A 20,288-nucleotide genomic window follows, 5' to 3' on the forward strand; every position below is an offset into this window, starting at 1 on the left:
TAAAGGAGATAAATCGCAAGTTGAACATTTAATTCTTGCGCAAGATAAAGATTAAACTCGTAATCCACTAAATTAATATCAATATATTATTTATCCGATAATTTAATCTATGCCATGGCGGCTTTGAATGCTACAACTCTTGCTAGATACTATTATTATTGAACGTGCATGATTTTAATAACAATTGGCGGCGAGTGCATTGGAGAAGAAAAGTGTGTTCGTGAGTAACCTGCGACTGCGAGTGGTTGAAGAATCTTTGTTGTATTGGGACCTAGCTGTGTCTCCTTTCTCATTTATTCTCAGTCAGGGATAAGGCGTGCATGCAGGCGCAGACCAACATATATCACAAAATTGTATAAACAATTCCTTTACTTTTTTATCAACTCCTCCCATTCGACGTGTCCAAATGGTCGATGCTTTAACAATTTTGATTTAATTTTGTGAAAGGATGAGCAATATTTTTACTAAATCAAAATAATTGAATTAAATTAGTTAAAATTGTCACTTCAATTCAGTTCAAATTGTAAATTAATTTAGTTTGATCTGGCAATTTCAATTTTTTTTTCAGTTTAATTCATTCTTCATATTAAAAAAATAATAATAATCAAAATAACATAATTTTAGCACTTTATTATTTTGGTTTGTTCAGTTTGAGAGTCTATTAGGTTAGTTCAATTTAATTCAATCTTTTATATAGGTTTGATTTATTCAATTTGAGCAATTCAATGGTTTGACAATCAAACCGATCAAATACTCACCCCTAATTTATTACTTTCAAAATTTGGCTTGAATCAAATTAAAAAACTCAACTTGATTCAAGACTAAATAAGTTCGATCTAAAAAAAATTAAAAGAGTTATTCTTTCGTGTTTTAGTTTTTAATTTTGACTTTTGAATTTATTTTTAATTTTGTGTTTTGAGATTTATTTTGAAATCGCTAAAAATAGGTTATTTTTTTATTTATAACATTTTTTGCATTTTTTAAATTTTAAACGTAATTGTAATAAAAATAATCAAAACAACTTTTTGTTATTTTAAGTTTTCTTTACAAATTGTCCCTCAAACATAGGTCAAGTGATTGGTCTATGATAAACTTAAATTTGTATCAATAAGTCATAAATTCAACTCCTTATCATAGCATAGTGAGACAAACATTCCACCTGCGATTTACCTCATTTGCTAAAATCAAAGACATAAGCGATAAGAGACCATGCAAGGACGATAGTCTCAAGTTTTTTTAATAATTTTTTTATTTTTAAAAATATAAAATAAACAAGTTTTTACTATTTTAAAAAAATAAAAACTAAAAACGACATAAAAACAAAGCCTAAAGAATTGGTCTTCCGTCAAATTCTAATTTTGGATTAAAAAATCAAATAAATTACTATTTATATAAAAAATATAACTTTGTGATAGTACTACTTTGAAGTTGGAACGTTTTTTGTGGCAAAAGCCTTCACAATCATGGCAGTCAGGAAAGAAGGTGGTTGCTTTGTTTGAGAGGAGATGGCACGGCTTGCCTTTGCTGTTCTCACGTGCATGCATTCTCACGTAAATGACAACTTCGTGCAGTTTTGTTTGTTTTAGTAGTACTCCGCCGCGGCTCGTCAACAACGATGACCGCCCTAGTTATTTAAAAATTATATTAGATTATTCTGTGTCGTTACACACAAGATACCTCTTGACATTTTATACATTTACAAGGATTTACTAACATCCGCTCAATGGAGGGGAGATCAATGTATTTCCCAAAATATGGCTGTACATGTAATTTAGCAAAATCATTGAGTACAATTTACTCAAAAAATTTATAGAGGGGCATATATAACAGCCAAACCTTGATCCACTACTATCTGGAGCTTCTCATAGTCCATCAATGTCTTCTGCTCAGACTTGTAAGTTCCTTTTCCTCTAGCTATTACCTCTCCATCTACATCTATGATCCCTTCTTTTGTTGCATCATCAGTTCTCGGACCAGGCTCCAAAACAAATGCTTTCACCTGTAGTAAATTAAATAAAAGGTATAACAGGCAATTATTTCAATTTATACACATAAATGATAATGATACAAGCTAAATAATATAAATAGTCATTGAATTTTACACTAAGGTATAAAAATGTCACTCCACTTCAATTTATAGCCAAAATATTACTAAATTTTAATTTAATATACAATTTCATCATTACTGTCAATTGCTATTAAAAGAGGCTAACAAAATGTTGACATTTTAATACTTTAATATAAAATTCAGTGATATTTTTATATTTTAGTGAAAGGTTCAGTAACATTTTTATACTTTTGTGCAAAATGATCATTTGTGTTATTTAATCGTTCACGTTGTTAGCTACATCAACATCCCCGTTAAGCTCTTTTAACGGCGATTGATGATAGTTAAGTGACATTTTAGCTACAAATTGAAGTTCAATGACTTTTTTTGTATTTTAGTACAAAATTTAGTAACCATTTATGCTATTTAACTATCATAAGACCACATTTATACGAAGTCTAGAAGCTTGTCAAAAGTGAAGAACTCACCTTGAGGTACAAAACATATGGTGATTTGACATGATCCCCGTTGCTTAGTTTAGTCATCAATGATAGCAACGCGAACCTTGGACAGTCCTTCATAAGAATCAAGTCCAAATAACCATCCGAGAACTGCATATCAGCCAACAAACAGAATATAATAAATCAAAAGGATGAGTTGTTAAGAAAATTTAAGAATTTAAATCTTTCATATCATCCAGTTAGGCAAGATACATGGAAAAGACCTACCTATAATTTTTTTTTTTTTTTTGCCCCATTTTCTACATAGAGCATGGAAAATTGGAAATTAACTAGCGATGTTTGATTCTATTGCTGCATTTGCTGTGAGTTTGTTGAGTAACTTGAGGACAGATAGGTTAATAAATGTGTCCTATTAGTTTATTTAAGGGAATGATCTACTGTCATTAAATGTGGCTTAAAAACGTTTAACCACTAAACAGAATGCACAAAAATAATCTTCCTTTGCCTTGCATTAGATTTTTGGTCGCTTAGTAATAATAAGAGAATTAGCACTGCAAAAATGATGGGTACTAACTTATAGTGAGAGCATTTGTGGAACAAAAAAGTAAGCAAAGCAACAAACAAAAAGATAGCATAAGGATTCCATATAGGGATAAAAAAAAACCTTAGCATCAGGTGCTGCCTTGGTGTCTTCACCACCCCAGGGTACATTGTGGAGCCAGACTGAAACAAATGGACCATCAATCTTCCTCCATTCTAAACTCTCCAAGTCAACTTGAGGACCTTGGTAGCCACGTTGGTGAACCTTCATGGGCTCATCCTGACTTGGATTGTTGATATTGCTAGGTAATACATCTTTTGGACTGCTGGGCTCTCCACAAGCTTCAAAGCCTGGAGCAGGCACAAATGAAATCCAGCCACTGTATTTCCTGAGATGAAATATTCGTTGAATAGCCTGAAGGAAAAACACTATAAGTTAGTCTACAAGATCCCTTTTCATAAAACTTTAGGGCTTGTTTGACTGCAATTTCGTTTTCAATTTTTTGTTTTTTTATTTTCAAAAGTTTATAACCAATTTTTTTTTTTCAAAAATTTGAAAACAAAAACTAAAAAATAAAAACGAAATTGTAGTCAAACGAGCCCTTAATAATCCGTATTATAAACAATATAAGACAAGTAACATTAGGTAAAACATAGCTGAAGATGCTCAAAAGAAACAGCAACTTGGAGTTTTCTACAAATGGTAGTGTGGTCGTTCCTATAGGACTGATGCATATAATTTATGATATTCATGGCTCCTACAAACAGCAGCCGATTCCATCAAGAAAAGACCTCCACATTAATAAGAATAAAAAAAGGCCAAAGGTCAGAACAAATGGTTGACAAAATTAACATATAGTGATAATCTTGATTTGTGGTGGTTTACATTCTAGAAAAGCATAAATAATCATTTCAATGCAAATAGATTTCATTTAAATTCTATATATGCATAGAGGGACACCTTTTTCAAAATACTATATTGGAGATAGGGTGAGGCTAATAGCTCGGGAAATTAGAATATGTGGCTGCCAACTACAATGTCTAGGTTTGGATCCTTCCACACACACAACGAGCCCAAAAGTAAAACATTTTGCCCTGCGGGTGTAGGAAATCAAGACAATGATATAAGACCAAAACTTGTGCAACTTGGGTGGATCTTTTGTTGAATCCAGTGGCCTTAATTCTACTTTTCCTTCAGTTACTAATTGTAAATGGTAGATTTACTGTGGTAGACACCAATTATCTACTCTATCACATACAATGTTGGTCCCATGTATAAGTTGTGGTTACACAGTTTATTTCCCTTAAACAGAAACTGTAGATTTCCATGGAAGTACAAGTTTTAAACTGAATATATATGAAAGTATATCTTATGGACAGAACCATACAAAGGACAAGAATATATATCCATCAGTGACAAGAAAGCCACTGCTTAAAAACAGTGACTGTCATAGTGAGTTTTGTACAACATAACAAGTAAGATGTTGGCCAGAACTTACATAGAAGTCCATGCGAGCACTGCCCATCCATCTATACTTCTCAGATTCAATGTCGATATCTGCCACCAGACCTGGAATACAGTAAGATTGTCTCAGCAAAAATGAAATAGCTACAGCAAATGGCCATGTATACTCTGAATGTACAATTTCATGATGATACTATCCACAACAACCAAATACAAAACCTAAAGAAGAGGAAATAAATTATTTTGAAATTCAATTCAGTATCAAACTGAAATGCATTAGTTTCATACCCCAGGCAAGCATCAAGACGCTAAAGAACCTAGTCTCTCCTTGCAAGATACTAGCCACGTCCAATGGGCGCTTATGCCCTGCCAATTATTTGAATGCACGGTAACTATTGTATCAAAACAAAATACCATTTGAAAGAAAAAGGAACAGTTAAAAGCTTTTCTAGACAGAAACAGAAACTCAAGACCAATGATCAACCTTGGATAATAGCAAGAACAGCATTAGATGCTATACAGGGAAGACCAACTGAATCCATGAGAGATTTTGCCATGCCATTTCCAGTACCTCCATCCAAAGTTAAGTCATGTTAAAACATAACATCCTATAGAAATAAGCAGGAATTAAAGAAATATTTCATTACTTTAGGATTGTGGAACTTCATTAAAGAAACCATAACCCAAAACATAAATTAAACAACAATTAAGTAATAGTTATCACAAAAGGAATAACTAAACATACCTGCAGGTACTACGCCAAGAGGCATTTTTATTGCAGCATTCCAATCCTCCCTCTCAAGTAGTCCATTTACTACCTACCAATGTTAGCATTCTTGTAAGAGGGGAGCTCAAAGCAATATCACCATATCAAGCTATATAATATATATTTTAACTGGTATGGAAATTAAAGAATTCCACTAGGATTGAGTAATCCCCTTAAACACTTCTATAATTGAAGGTATTCTTTTAATTTATGGCCAGTCCCAAGCCCCAGTAAAAGAGGGAGGGTTGCTTGAGGTAGTCGATAGCTATCCTTAAAAACATAGGATCTCATATCATGTCGAAATTAAAGAAAATGTATGCTGCCAAATCTTAATGGACTATTGCTTTTAGATACAAAATGCATAGAAGTTTTCATTTCTTGGCAGTCCTAACCAGTAACCATAATAATTAATGTATAAGCTGAGGACTATTACTTAAAACCAATCCACCAACAAGAAGTCAATGTTTTGACGTGCACTCTTTTTGGTGTTCTTCCTTGGTACGTACTCTCCTTGCTTATCAGAAATTGCTACATGTGTATATGCATCCTTGATGTGATTGGAAATTCACTTAGAGAACCTTAAACGGTCCTCTACAGTTAAAGTGTCCCCTATAGGATGGTACTCAAACATTAAGCACTAAAGGGTTAAACTCATGATGAAGATCTATGTTCAATCTAGAAATAATTCTATTATACAGCTAAGAAAAGCATGATTATTAAAATGGATACTGATAAATTATGGAAAGAGTAGAATAAGGTGTTTTAGAAAGTTCTGTGGAAAGCAACTTAAGAGAGAGCAAGAGCACTAACAGAAATTTCTTAGTCACTCATTTGACTTGCTGCTTCTTTTTTGGAAGTTTAATAAGTTCAATAGGTTTCAAAAATTTAAGTAAGGTGGAAGTGGCTCATGGATTAAGTATCCTTCATGGATAACACATTGTCATGAGCCTAAGGGCATAACTGTAATAAACGTATAAGGGCATAACAGTAGCTGTAATAAACATATAGTAGCATGTGTACTTAGCTGTTACTGCTTATGAGAATTGTACCTAGTTGGTTACACCAATAAGCCGAGGGTGATAGCCTATAAAAGGCATTGTAAAAGAGGATAGAAACTATCAATGAAAGCATTCGGTTCTTTCCCTCTAAATATTCTTTCCCTTTCTTTCTTTCTTTCTTTCTTTCTCCCTCTCTTCTTTCAAATTCTCCATCCAATTTCTCTCTAAATCTACGACTCTCTCAGAATTGTCCAAGTCTCTGATATGAGACTTGACAATTGGTATCAGAACTGGCGATTTTCAGCAGCATTTCTGTGATTGGAAGCGTGGTGGATTGTGAGCAGATGATGGCGGAAGGGGCAAGACTCAAACAATTGGAGTTGAGGATGGAAGCGCTGGAGTTTGGAATGACATAGACACACGAAGCTCTCACTCAGTGCAGGGAAGATGTAGTTGCAATCAGTGATGGGGAATGCAGGAGGAATTGACGGCATCTCGTGAGGATATGCAACAGGAATTGGAGAGACATAGGAACACGATGGATTAGTTTGGCCAAAGGATTAGTAGCATGTTCAACATGTTGTCATCCCTGCCTTAATTCCGCTTGCCTTCGGAATTTCCCCCTCGATCTGGAGCTGGATCGAATTCAACCAGATCTAGCATACTTCCAAGGCCTCCAGGGGAAACAGAGTTGAAGGGGGTGCAAGGAATGGAGCTGGACCTTCACATAAGGGATTTCAATTCCCAATCCGGTAATCATACGCCGATGCCAAGGTTGGAGATACCATTGTTTGATGGATCCAGACCAAGGTGGTGGATCCGCCAGTGTGAACGTTTTTTTCAATGCTACAATGTGGCTAAGCCACAACGAATTACCCTGGCAATAACCTATCTCAATGATACGGCTAATTCTTGGTTCCAAGGGTGGCTTAAGTCCAGAGGGATTGGGATGAGATGGATTGACTTTGCAAAAGAGTTGTATAAGAGATTTGGAGAAAAGAACATAGCGGATGTAATAGAAGAGTTCAATAAACTCAAACAAGAGGGGGTTGTCATAAAGTATCTAGAAAAGTTTGAGGAGTTAGGAGCCTTAATGTGGAATGCTCAGCCAACACTTACGGAACAATACTTTGTGTCTAGCTTTATTAGTGGACTTAAGAACGACTTGAGATCAATGGTTAAGATGGTGATGCCAACCACCGTTAGGCAGGCTGCAGAGAAGGCTCGACTACAAGAATTAACGTTGGAAGTGATTTACAAGAGAAATAGGGCTCCCTCTCGGATGGTTCCCCTAATTAGCCTACCTCCTAGTGGAAACACTAAGGAGGTAGGAGCAGCAGTGACTTCGAGCCTGCCAAGAGGAAATTAGTAGGCTTTGACCATCAGAAACCCCACTATGGAGCATATGAGGTTGTGTTACAAATGTGGGGACCCTTACAGCCCCAAGCCATCAGCGTCGAAGGCAATTGTTGAACATGGAAGGAGGTAAGGAGAAGATAGCCGAGGAGGAGCAAGAGGATAGTGGGGAGGCCATGGAAGAGACCCCTCAACATGACCCTATTGCTGAAGGGGGGGAAATTTCATTTCATGCACTCAAGGGGGGACCCGCGGGCAAAATCATTAAAGTGGAAGGTCGTGTAGGGAAGAGGAAGATCATGGTGCTGATTGATAGTGACAGCATCCACAGCTTCCTCAACAAAGCAACTACCACTGAATTGGGGTGCACACTCATGGCTACTACTCCCCTCTCAAATAACAGTAGCTAACGAAAGCAAGATGTATGGCCATTATAAAAGTGTGGGGTTCAAAAGGCTGATGCAGGGGGAGGAGTTCTCTACAGACTTGAGAATTCTAGAGCTAGGAGGCTGTGATATAGTCCTAGGGGTGGACTGGATGAGAATAGTAAGCTCTCTGACCTTCGACTTCAACAATTGGAAGCCACTCTAGATCTGAAAGGAAAGAAGTTGACATTAAGTGGTAGCCTAGAAGCATGAGAGTGTAAGGTGATCACGGGCAAAAGGCTGCTATCTAAGGGAAAGGGGCAGATATCTCAGATGTTCTCCATTTGAGCTATGGAGATGGATGAGGGAGAACAGGAGAGCCCTCCAATCATTGACCTCTTTGCAAAGGTAACTTACCCTACTGAATTGCATCCGTTACTCTTAGAATTCAAAGACCTATTTGTTAAACCACACACACTACCCCCAAACCGACTTTTCAACCATTCCATCTCCTTGAAACCAATTAAGAGCCAATCAATATTTGAGCCTACCGTTACCCGCATTCCCAAAAGGCTGAAATTGAAAAACAAGTAAAAAGCATGCTTAGTGCATAAATCATTCAACTTAGCCAAAGTCCCTTTGCATCTCCCGTACTTCTTGTCAAAAAAAGGACGACACCTAACACTTTTGCATAGATTACAGACAAATAAATGACCTCACTGTGAAAAATAAATTTCCCATTCCTTTGATTGAAGACCTGCTAGATGAATTAAATGGGACTGCCATCTTCACTAAACTTGACCTGCACACAGGGTATCATCAAATGAGGATGAACCCTGACATACCAAAAACAGCCTTCAGAACCCACCAAGGCTTCTATGAGTTCAGGGTGACGCCATTTGGGTTCACCAATGCTCCAACCACTTTTAGGCTCTAATGAACCATCTATCCCCCCCCCCCCCCCCCAAACAACAACAACTCCAGCCTTTATCCCACTATGTGGGGTCGACTAAATGAATTCTAGACTTCCATGTATTTTTGTCTTTTGTCATATCTTCATTTAGGCTCATACACTTCATATCAAACTTTAATATCTCTCCAAAAGTTTTCTTGGGTCTGCCTCTACCTCTTTTTTTGACTAATTGTTCCATTTCATCAACTCTTCTTCACAGGGGTGTCTCTTGGTCTTCTTCTCACATGACCAAACTATCTTAGTCTAGCCTCTCTCATCTTCTCCTCGATTGACACTATTCCTACCTTATTACGAATAATCTCATTTTTAATTTTATTTTTTCTTGTATGGCCGCACATCCATCTTAGCATCCTCATTTCCACTACACTCATCTTTTGCTCATACTGGTATTTGACTGCCAAACATTCTGAGTCATACAACAAAACTGGTCTTATAACAGTCCTATAGAATTTTCCTTTCAGTTTTATTAGGATTTTACCATCACATAACACCCTCGATGCATTTCTCCATTTTAACCAATCTGCTTTAATTCTATGCGTGACATCCTCGTGAATTTCTTCATCTTTTTGAATCACTGATTCCAAATATCAAAAATAGTTTTTTTCTTTGTATGATTTGGTCTTCCAATTTTATTATAACATCCTCCACTCTTGCATTCTTACTAAATTTATATTCCATATATTATGTTTTTCTTCTACTTAATTTAAATCCCTTAGATTCTAAATTGTTTCTCCACAACTCAAGCTTAGTGTTCACTCCCTCTTTTGTTTCATCCACCAACACTACGTCATTTGCAAATAGCATACACCATGGCACCTATGTCTGAATGTGTTTAGTGAGTTCATCCATTACTAAAGCAAATAAGTTTGGACTTAGTGCAGAACCTCGATGCAATCCCATTGTAATTTTAAACGGTTCAGTATCCCCTCCGCATGTTCTGACCCTTGTCTTTGCACCATGATACATGTTCTTAAGGGCTTATATATAGACTATTCGAATTCCTTTCTTCTCTAAAACCCTCCATAATACTTCTCTCGGGACCCTATCATAGGCCTTTTTTTAGATATATAAACACCATATGCAGATCCTTTTGATGATCCCGATACCTTTCCATTAGGCGCCTCAGTAGGTATATAGCTTCCATTGTTGACCTATCAAGCATGAAACCAAACTGATTTTCCGAGACGTCTATTTCATTTATGAGCCTCTGCTCTATTTCTCTCTCCCAGAGTTTCATGGTATGACTCATTAACTTAATTCCTTTGTAATTTTCATAGTTTTGAACATCTCATGTGTTCTTGAATATAGGAACCAAAGTACTCTTCCTCCACTCATTTGGCATCTATTTGCCCCCACTTTAGGAAATTTATATTGGTCTTCTTTGATGACATTTTGGTCTACAACCCCAACCTCAAACAACACCTAATTCACCTTAAAACCGCCTTTGAAATCTTGAAAACCGACCAATTATATGTGAAACCCTCAAAGTGCTCCTTTGCAAAGAGTGAGGTGGAATATCTAGGGCAAATCATCTCAGGTCAGGGAGTCAGTATAGACCCCAAGAAAAACGCAGTCATGTTGGAATGGCCTAGGCCTTCATCTATACGGGAGTTGAGGGGATTCCTAGGGCTAACTATGTATTACAGGAGGTTTATACAACATTATGGGGTAATCAGTAAGCCCTTGATCGAGTTACTCAAGAAAGACAACTTCAAATGGAATCCCCAAGCTGAGGCTGCTTTCATTATACTTAAGAGGGCAATGACACAAGTCCTGGTTCTGGCCCTACCTGATTTCTCTAAGCCCTTCGTAATTGAAACAGATGCATGTGACATTGGGGTGGGAGCAATATTGATACAAGAGGGGAGACCCTTAGCCTACATTAGTTAGGCATTAGCTGCTAAGCCTCGGGGAATGAGTGTGTATGAAAAGAAATTGCTAGCCATGATCATAGCCATCGATAAGTGAAGGCACTACTTGGAGGGAACTCCATTCATCATAAGGACAGACCCTGAAAGCCTAAGGCACCTTCTACAATAGAGATTGCATACACAACTACAAAGAAATGGGGTATCAAAATTATTGGGCTTGGATTATGTGATACAATATAGAAAGGGCAAAGAGAATATAGTGGCAGATGCCCTATCAGGAAAAGAAGAAGAAGGGGCGTGTGAAGCCATTACAACAGTGGTGCCCGATTGGGTCAAAGATGTAACTGAGAGCTATGATAAATCCGAATGGATTAAGTCCCTACAGACTCAGCTAGTTGTCAAACATACTAATGCACAGCGGTATTTTATCTCCAATGGTTAGATCAAATTTAAAGGTAGATTGGTTGTGGGGGATGACAGAGAATTGAAGTCCAAGATATTGCAGGCACTACACCACTCTTCTCTAGGAGGGCACTCGAGGGTCAGAGCTACCAACTATAGAGTCAGACAGATGTTCTTTTGGCCAGGGCTTAAAAAACAGGTGACGGATTTTGTGGCAGCCTACATGACTTGCCAATGATGCAAGCATGAATAAGTGGCTTACTCGAGGTTGTTACAACCACTGGTTATACCGGAGCAGGCTTGGGAGGAGATTTCCATGGACTTTATTGAGGGCTTACCCAAGTCTGAAGGCAAGAACGTGATCCTGGTAGTGGTTGACAGATTGACGAAGTTTGCTCACTTCATCAGCCTCACACACCCCTAGAAGTTGCTCAGGTGTTCCTTGATATAGTGGTTAAGGTGCATGGGATCCCTAAATCCATTGTTTCAAATCGAGACAAAGTATTTACAAGCCATTTCTGGCAGGAGCTATTTAAGGGCCTAAGGGTAGGGCTGCATATGTCGTCTGCATACCACCCCGAGTCAGATAGGCAGACTGAGATGGTCAACCAGTGCTTGGAGTCCTATTTGAGGTGTATGTGTTTTGCAAGGCCTAAGAGTTGAGGAAGGTGGTTATCCCTAACATAGTGGTGGTATAACATGAGCTACCACAACTCAATCAAGAAGACCCCTATCGAGGCTCTATTTGGGTATAAGACCTTAACATTGCCCGCCGTAATTGACTTCCAAGAGACACCAACCACCACAACAGAATACTTGAAAAGTAGGAAGGAGATGCTCACTATACTCAAGAAAGAGTTGGCTACAACTAATAACATAGTGAAACAAAATGCTAATCGCAAGAGGAGTGATCGGAGTTTTAATGTGGGGGACCAGGTCTTTTTGAAGGTAAAGAGGTTTTTGCAGCACTGTTTTTCTGCCACAACCCCATCTAAGCTAAGTCCAAAGTATTTTGGACCTTTTCTCATAACTGAACAGGTGGACAGAGTGGCCTACAGACTACAGTTGCCTACGGGGGTGGAAAGCCACCTGGTGTTTCATGTGTCTCTCCTGAAGAAGTATGTGGAGCCTAATGCTACTCTTAGCCTTGACTTACTGCCAATGAATGAAGACGTAGAAGTAGAAGTGGAGCCACAAGCTATCATAGACAGAAGGGTAGCCATCAGGGGCCCTTACCCCTAATTCAAGTGTTGGTCCAGTGGTCCTACCGGCACCCTGAGAACACCACTTGGGAATACCTACCACAATTGCTGAAACAATTTTCACGAGCTGCTCGATTACTTACCTTACTTGGGGACAAGGAAGATTTCAAGGGGAGGGGACTTTCACAAGCCTAAGGGCATAACTATAATAAACCTATAAGGGCATAACTATAGCTGTAATAAACATATAGTAGCATGTGTACTTGGCGGTTACCGCTTATGAGGATTGTATCTAGTCGGTTACACCAATAAGCCGAGGGTGATAGCCTATGCCTATAAAAGGCATTGTAAAAGAGGATGGGAACTATCAATGAAAGCATTCAGTTCCTTCCTTCTAAATATTCTTTCCCTCTCTTTCAAATTCTCCCTCCAATTTCTCTCTAAATCTATGACTCTCAGAATTGTCCAAGTCTCTGATCCGAGACTTGACACACATCTCATCTCTAAAGGTGTAGTCCATTATCTATTGAAGTTTATTGCAGCCTTCTTGATGTTGTATTAACCATAAAAAATTCACTGTGACAATGATTGTGAATTGTTCTACCACCGAATACCTTCCTAAGTATCAAATATTCTGTATCTTGAATTAATTAATGGTGAGACAAAAACATATCTTCCATGCAATTGTTAAACAAAAGGAACATACCTCAACCAAGATTCCATCCCCGCTGACACAAACTATTCCATCATATTTTGAGATATCCATTGTTTGAACAACTTCCTTCGCATGAAGTTGATATTTAGTTTCTAAAAGTCAAAATCGAAAATCAAAATGAGCAACCAATCCCACATTCTGAGAAATCAAAACTAGCACATAGAATCATGGACTGCAAACCTTGCACTGTACATTCAATATTAGCATCATCTAGTAGTGGTTTCACATCATCAATGAATATCTTATACGCATATTTCTTCCCCCCGTATGGATTCACAAATATAAGCAACCTCTTCGGACGGCCTGTTAGAGAAACATGACAAATAAAAGGAAAATGAATTCAATAGCTATGAATGTTTAAGTTCAGAAAGCTATTCATGTAAGGCTCGCTGATTGTCCAAATCAGTAATCACAACAAACCAAAGAACCACAAAAACCACATTCAATCCATTACCGCACTGAGAAACTAAATCCAGAGGAAGCAGCCAAAGTCAACTTCTAGATGCCACTAAACCACATAATGTGGAGATATTATTGGAAAAATATAGTTGAACACAAAACTGAAGTGCTAAACTTCATACTTCGTAACTCATGTATTACACAACTCTGTTTCCAAATTCATTAATTGCACAAGCTTGAAAGAATACTTATACAAAGCTGAAGTGCTAAATTTCATCAAACTGATGCCAAATCAAACATGCTTGTTCATTAAAAATAAACAGAATTATACAAGCGCAAAGCAGCATATATTTACTTATAGATTTGATTGGGGAACTACCTAGAGAATCGAAGTACTCTTCGAGCTTTCGGCACCATAGCCGGAGTGAGTCCTCGGACAAGGGCTCGAACACGTAGGTTTTCGTGGCCGGATGTCCTCTGCTATTGAAGCAGCAACTTCCGTCTCTGTCCTCGGCGACGGTCCGGATCTTGATCGTCGGGCCTTCGGCGGAGAATCCGAGGAAGTCCTTTTCCTCCACCATGCAGCGGCGGCTTCCGCCCTCCATCCATTGGAGTCCAACGCCAGCAGTGAGCGTCGCCGGCGAGACAGACCCGTTTACCCGGACCCGGTCCGACAGTATCGGCTCTCCGCCGTCGGTTTGCTCCATGTTTCCGCAGCCGGAGTTGGTGAGGTTTCTTCCGTCTCGAGTTGGACCAGTTGCTGGTATTTGTTTGACGGCTGATGGGCTTCCCTAGGCAAAGGATCAGGTTGAGTAATCGGATCTGATTCTTGTCCGCCGGGCAAGGTTAGTTAGTTTGTAACTCGTTTGGTGCGCTGGCCGTTTGGCTGTGTTCAAAATAAGTGTAATAAATATATTTTTTAATTATATTTTATTTTAATTTTAAAATAATTTTATTAATTAAAAAATATAAATATGCTATATTTATTATCGATTAATAAAAATATTTTTAACTAAAAATAACGTGTAAATCATTATTTTAAAACGTTTTTAAAAATAATGATTAATGTACGTATATTATTAATTTAAAAGACTCATAATGACTAATGTTAAGGTAAATTTTATTTTATTTTTAACTAAAAAATATTATTATTCATTGAAAGTATATATATATTGTTAAGTGTTTATTATCAAATTTTTAAACAATTGAGTTTTAAATTGGAATAATTTAAATTTAAAATTACAAAATTCAAATGAGATTATTTCCAAATGCAACCTGATAAATTTTAAAAATTTAAATTTCTCTAATTTAGTAACACTTTATGTTACATATAAAAATAAACATAAATTTCATAATATATTTAAATAAATATAAATTTTATATTAATTATAAATAAATAATAAATTAAAAATTCAATTATAATACAATTTATAAAAAAATATTTAATTTCATCATTATCATCTTCATCAAAGATGGTTTATAATTCTTAAAAATAATTAATTTTAATATAAAAATTAAATAAGTTAAAAATTTGAGATAGAGTCATAAACTCCATCTCTAATCTCTGTTCAAATTTAATATTTTTTTAATATTATAAAATTATCTTGAAATTTTTTTAAAATTATAAAAATATTTTTAAAATACTAAAACCACACTTCCAACTTATTTCCATGCAATCGTAGGGATAAGGGTAATGGAGGGCGTAATACAAGCAAATACCTTAGAATCATGCTAGATGTACAACTATTTTGTACATCTTGTGCTACATAAGAGAGTATTATGATCAAAATACCCTGCGTTTCACATGCGCTTCACGCGCCTTTATGCATCTCATGATGGATTTTTTTGTCATTTGTACACCTTTATATAGCCCAATGAATATACAAAAGTGTACCAATAGTTGGTACACTCATTTTGTATATCTTGAACTACATAATGGGGTATTATGATAAAAATACCCCTCATGAGACGCATAGAAGCGCGTGAGGTACATGTGAGGCGAGCGCATAGAAACACGTAAGGTGCATGTGAGACATAAAATATTTTAATTATAATACCCCTTATATAATCAAAGATATATAAAATGGATATACACATCTAGCATCTAGCATGATTCTTTCCAATACGAGACGGCGACCTACAAGCAAATAAAGCAGCACGTACACCAACCTTGACCGAAATATTTGTCCTCGTCAAGCGAGGGTTTAGCCGCTTGGAAGAATAGGAGGCGGTGATGGAAGAAGAGGAAGCCGGCGGAGAAGGAGGAGGAGAGCTTCGGCGGCCGCGGGCTCGGCACATAAAGAAGAGGGCCCTCAAGAACAAGGCTTTCGCCGTCTCTTTCGACGAGAAGGACCTCAGGTAAACCACTATATACGCCCAAATGTGGGGGATTATAGGCATTGTGATTGTGTAGCCTAACTAGGGTTTTGGCTTTGAAAAGGGACTTTGTGACCGGGTTTCACAAGAGGAAGAAGAAGAGACGAAAGGAAGGGCAGCAGCAATTGGTGGAAGCTCAGCGCCGAAAGCGCATCCAAGAGCGTAAAAAGGTCGGATTTTAAGCCGATTTGATTGGTTTTTGCTTGTACTGAAGTTGAATCTGGATTCTGGACCAAGTCCGTTGTGTTTCAGTCGTTTTTGATAACTTGAAATTGCTAATTAAGGGGAGGGGGAAATGAAAGTGACAAGGGGATTCGCTTCTTTTGTGTTATAGGTGTTAGATTAACAAAATTTTGTCGACTGCTAAAATATCCTGAAAGAGAACGAGAAACAGTGTACATGACTAAGTCGATCAAATTATATCATTACATTTTTAATTGCAGAATTGTATTCTATGGGAAAAATCATACCCTTCTCCTCTCCACTATCCAAGCATAGGTCAGCAACACCATCACAACAACAACAATCACACGCCTTAACCCCACTAGGTGGCATCGGCTACACGAAGTTTAAACCTCCATCTATTTCTATGCCCCTAAATTTAAAGTCAATAGGTCAGCAGCAGTAGTATGCTTTTAATCTTCTATTGTACTCATTTGGCATGATCCTAAGTCTGAAAGGCAGGATTGCATGCCCATGCTTAGGATGTCTGAGCTCAAATGGAATTAGAGAGGGGATGCAGGGCCATATGAATAGGTAACAACCCCACCCAACAGGCTGGTCTTTTGAGTTGGAGCTTGGCAGTTTAGGCGGAGTTATCAGTTTTCCTGTCTTTATACTATAAGAGAAAATGCTATGGTTTCCTTCAGTGCTCTTTCCTTTCTTGTAAGGAAGTTCACAAAGTTTTTTAAACTACCCAAATTCCTTTCCAAATTCAATTTGTAACTTTGTCAACTCTTCTTCTACCTGCTCACTGTTCTTATAATTTCCAATATCCTTACTCTCATCCATGATGCCATTGATGAGTTGTTCTCGGATGGAAATCCCATTTGACAATACATAAAAATTTAGAATAGTTGCAACTGGTGGGCTAGTTGTCATTTTGTGGGCCTCTTTGATCTGTTCAAAAAAGTTGGTTACTTATTAGTTCATATTTTTATGTTCTTAGTTATCTCACTTTCCTGGAGTTGATAGTTTGGTCATGCTGTCTTATTTTCTTTGACCCAAACATGTTGATGGCTGCATTTTTTTATCTTGAATATTGTTTGATACTCTTCATGATCTTATAGGTTGTCTACAACACAATTCTTTGGCCTTGTGTTTGCATTTTACTTGTCACTAATCAAGATGTTCTAGTAGGCATGTAGTGCAAGTTTGAAAATGAAAATTTGGTTTCGCTAGGTCTTGATTTGATTTGATTCTGTCAAAGTATAACATCTGATTTTTTTTCTTTTTAACAATTTTTGAAGTTGTTATTTGAACTCTAAAGTTTTAGTGGTGACTGGTTAGTAGCTGGAGGTATAAACACGGAACTAGCTTTTTTTAATTTCCATTTTTCCCCAAAAATGAGAATTGCATTCACTTTTTTGGAAGCAAAAGCAGCACATTGAACTTTGTTTCCTGTTTACCTTTCAAAAAAAGGTAAAATAAAAACAGATCTGAAAGTGACAGCAAATCAAACAGGCTCTAAATAGTCAATGGTAGATACTTTGTTATGGAAATATTGCTTGAAACATAAACATTAAAATGAGTTTTAAGGATAACTAATCAATACTTAAAAGTTAAGTAGTTGTGTGATCCTGTGTCTTCATATGTTTCTCTTGATGAAATATTTATAAAGGATGTCAATATATATTAGTTGGGCCTTACTAAATTCCAATTGAGGAAATCAATTTGTTATTCTAGATCTGCAACTAATAAAATGAGGCTAGAGTGACAGTTACTATTTGTTATTGCAATGACTATAGGCTTTATTGTCATCATTTGCATGCCTTCATGTGGGTTTGATCTTTATAGATCTACATGTTTTTCCACAGAGAAAACTGGAAAAGGAATTGGTTTATGGTGGAGCTCTGCCAGACTCAAGTGCAGGACCTGATGAAGTGCTGGATGATTCTGAGCAGGATGAACAAAGTGAGCCAGTTCCTTCAGTTTCAGGTAATTCTCTAGCAAGCTCTAAAAGCCACTGGTGGTTTTTTTTTTTTTCTATAAGATGTAATCATAATTTATGAAAGGGGCAATATTTAATGGACTGTCCAAGTACATAGGTAGCTTAAACCATCATAACCTACACCCCCCCCCCCCCCCCCCCCCCCTTCTTCCCACAAAAGAAAAAAGAAAATGAAAACAAGCCCAAGCACTTTAAAGGTCAAGAAAGGATGCACTAGCTGGGAAATGTTTAGTATGCTATTTGTTGAAAGACTGAAAATAAAAGAAGACAACAGCAGATAAATTTCAGGTAGGTACTTTCCTTTGTTTATGTTAGTAGAATGAGACCAGGAGGGAGACAAAATGCAAAGAAAAAAAAAAAAAAATCTGTCTTCCTTTTGTTTAGATGAAAATGTAGGGCCAGTTGCTTAATGCAACAGTAGAATCGTGGTTGCCATATGTGAGGATGCATGTTCAAGCTTGATGGCAGCCGCTTGGTACAAAAGGTCACAATGTCGTGTAATGCTTTATTGAAAAGGTACAATTGACCCTTTTCTGCAAGCGCTAGGGAAGTTTGCAAAATTTAAGATTTGATTACACGAAGGTGGTTTAGCATTCAGTGTTCATGTTGACACTCCCTCACCCTCTTGCTGTCCAAATATACTACCATCTATGTGGGTGGTGTGAAATTGTTGCATGTACGAAACACTCCTTCACAACTACATGCAAGTTGTTGAGCTCCTGTAAGTACCTACCTTTGTTGTTGACTTGATGCCTTGAGTGTGTCTCTCCGCCTTGTGGTGGTTTATGTAGTACTATTTATACATGCTTGTTAGGCTCGTAATGTTTGTTGGGATTGTGAACTTTCTCAGAGAATTAAGGGCTCGCCTCCTACAGCCTGTAATAGAAAAATAATATCTATTGCTTCACAAAGAACAATGAGTGAGCTATTACCATGTTGGTGTGTTTATATGTAGAAATTAGGTGTGACTGACATATTGTCGAAGCTTCAAGGAAATGTTTTGAGTCTTACTGTATTAATGCCATCAAGATGGTTGAGAGTACATATGAAATGCAATATCTCGTTACCCCATACTCTGTAATCTGATCTTGCTTTTTGGGTTTGTTGGCTGAAGGAATGACAACATATGACAGCGGTGATGTGAAAGTTACAGTGACAACGAGTGAGATATCACGTGACGAAGAAACTCCAAGCCAGAGGCCTCAGGCAGTCGGGTCCATTGAAGGGAACTTAAAGAAGCTCCGGAACGTGCATGTGAGCAAGAGGCAGCCCTTCAAGAAAATTGCAAAAAGCAGCAAACCTCGAAAAAAGCCACATAACAAAAGGGTCGAGAAGAAGGGAAAGAAAAAAGGGAAACACTGATCTTAACTTCTTGTGTGCTTGCCCCTTTGCCAGGTCTCTGATTAATCATTTTTTCCTTGAACCTACTGGGCTGCTGAAGACAAACTAAGGTTTGGTCTCAGTATTATTGTGGCAGTTAGGTGGTGGGGAATTGGGGCCTTTCAACAGAAATCAGAAATGGGATACCAGTACCAGATGCTATTTTGCTATTGATGAGAACCCGCAGCACCTACTCTATGCTACTCATCATGTGTGTAAATGGTTTTTTCCTTCTTTCTCACAAGGCGGCTGCATTAGCGGATCCCAGTTTATTTTATTTGTTTCACCCTTGAACTTCTTCTTTGTTGTTATTGGATTTGTTAACGGGTTTTGAATATTCTTTCTTAGGACTGTGAAAGAACGTATTTGTTGGGCTGCTTCTCGGAACCTAACCTAAGTGGGGGGAAGTGGTTCGTTTTGGTGGTACAAATATTTAAAAAAAAAAAAGAGCAGAAAGTTGTAACTTATCGTGGTGACGGCGGTTCCATTTTACCATAATTGGCCCCTAGCCCTCTCTCTCTAAATATTCTTAATTCTCGGTTGGAAACTATCTAACTTTTGGTAATGTTATGTGTACAAGAAATTTATACACTAATTCTTTGTAAATGTAACGCTGATTTTATGCCGATTATCAAATTGTGTCGCCTAAGAAGACAATATTCAATGCAACCTTTGATATCAGAAATTATTTATATTTTAAATAGAGATGGGAGTGGATGGCGTAAACTTCATTCATTATATTTTTACATCTATTAGAAACTATGCTGTATTTTATGGGCTATGGCAAGGGAAAAAAAAAAAT

The 20,288-nt window shown here is 37.3% G+C and overlaps 2 protein-coding genes across 2 annotated transcripts; one reads left to right on the forward strand and one right to left on the reverse strand.

The window, feature by feature from the left end:
* Window positions 1–1,571: 1,571 nt before the first annotated feature.
* On the reverse strand, window positions 1,572–14,426 carry LOC127808991 (sphingosine kinase 1). Its single transcript, XM_052347763.1, has 10 exons — window positions 13,940–14,426; window positions 13,342–13,464; window positions 13,153–13,253; window positions 5,259–5,331; window positions 4,998–5,084; window positions 4,802–4,879; window positions 4,548–4,618; window positions 3,173–3,463; window positions 2,536–2,658; window positions 1,572–1,999 (listed from the first exon to the last, which is right to left on the reverse strand). The coding sequence occupies exons 1-10, from the start codon at window positions 14,265–14,267 to the stop codon at window positions 1,808–1,810; spliced, it is 1,467 nt and encodes a 488-aa protein (XP_052203723.1). The 5' UTR covers window positions 14,268–14,426; the 3' UTR covers window positions 1,572–1,807.
* Window positions 14,427–15,688: 1,262 nt separating this feature from the next.
* On the forward strand, window positions 15,689–19,953 carry LOC127807856 (uncharacterized). Its single transcript, XM_052346016.1, has 4 exons — window positions 15,689–15,918; window positions 16,001–16,106; window positions 17,973–18,093; window positions 19,221–19,953. The coding sequence occupies exons 1-4, from the start codon at window positions 15,794–15,796 to the stop codon at window positions 19,466–19,468; spliced, it is 600 nt and encodes a 199-aa protein (XP_052201976.1). The 5' UTR covers window positions 15,689–15,793; the 3' UTR covers window positions 19,469–19,953.
* Window positions 19,954–20,288: the final 335 nt, after the last annotated feature.

Source organism: Diospyros lotus, chromosome 8 (genome assembly GCF_014633365.1).
Source record: "Diospyros lotus cultivar Yz01 chromosome 8, ASM1463336v1, whole genome shotgun sequence".
Taxonomy (NCBI): Eukaryota; Viridiplantae; Streptophyta; class Magnoliopsida; order Ericales; family Ebenaceae; genus Diospyros; species Diospyros lotus.

Bases quoted from the DNA above. Each gene is read 5' to 3' on its own strand.
- LOC127807856 (XM_052346016.1), top strand. From the start codon at position 15,794: ATGGAAGAAGAGGAAGCCGGCGGAGAAGGAGGAGGAGAGCTTCGGCGG. The intron at 15,919-16,000 runs GTAAACCACTAT...GGCTTTGAAAAG, and splicing joins TTCGACGAGAAGGACCTCAG to GGACTTTGTGACCGGGTTTC. The intron at 16,107-17,972 runs GTCGGATTTTAA...GTTTTTCCACAG, and splicing joins GCATCCAAGAGCGTAAAAAG to AGAAAACTGGAAAAGGAATT.
- LOC127808991 (XM_052347763.1), bottom strand. From the start codon at position 14,267: ATGGAGCAAACCGACGGCGGAGAGCCGATACTGTCGGACCGGGTCCGG. The intron at 13,465-13,939 runs GTAGTTCCCCAA...TTTCTCTAACAG, and splicing joins AGAGTACTTCGATTCTCTAG to GCCGTCCGAAGAGGTTGCTT. The intron at 2,659-3,172 runs GTTTTTTTTTAT...GCTGATATGCAG, and splicing joins AGGCAGCACCTGATGCTAAG to TTCTCGGATGGTTATTTGGA.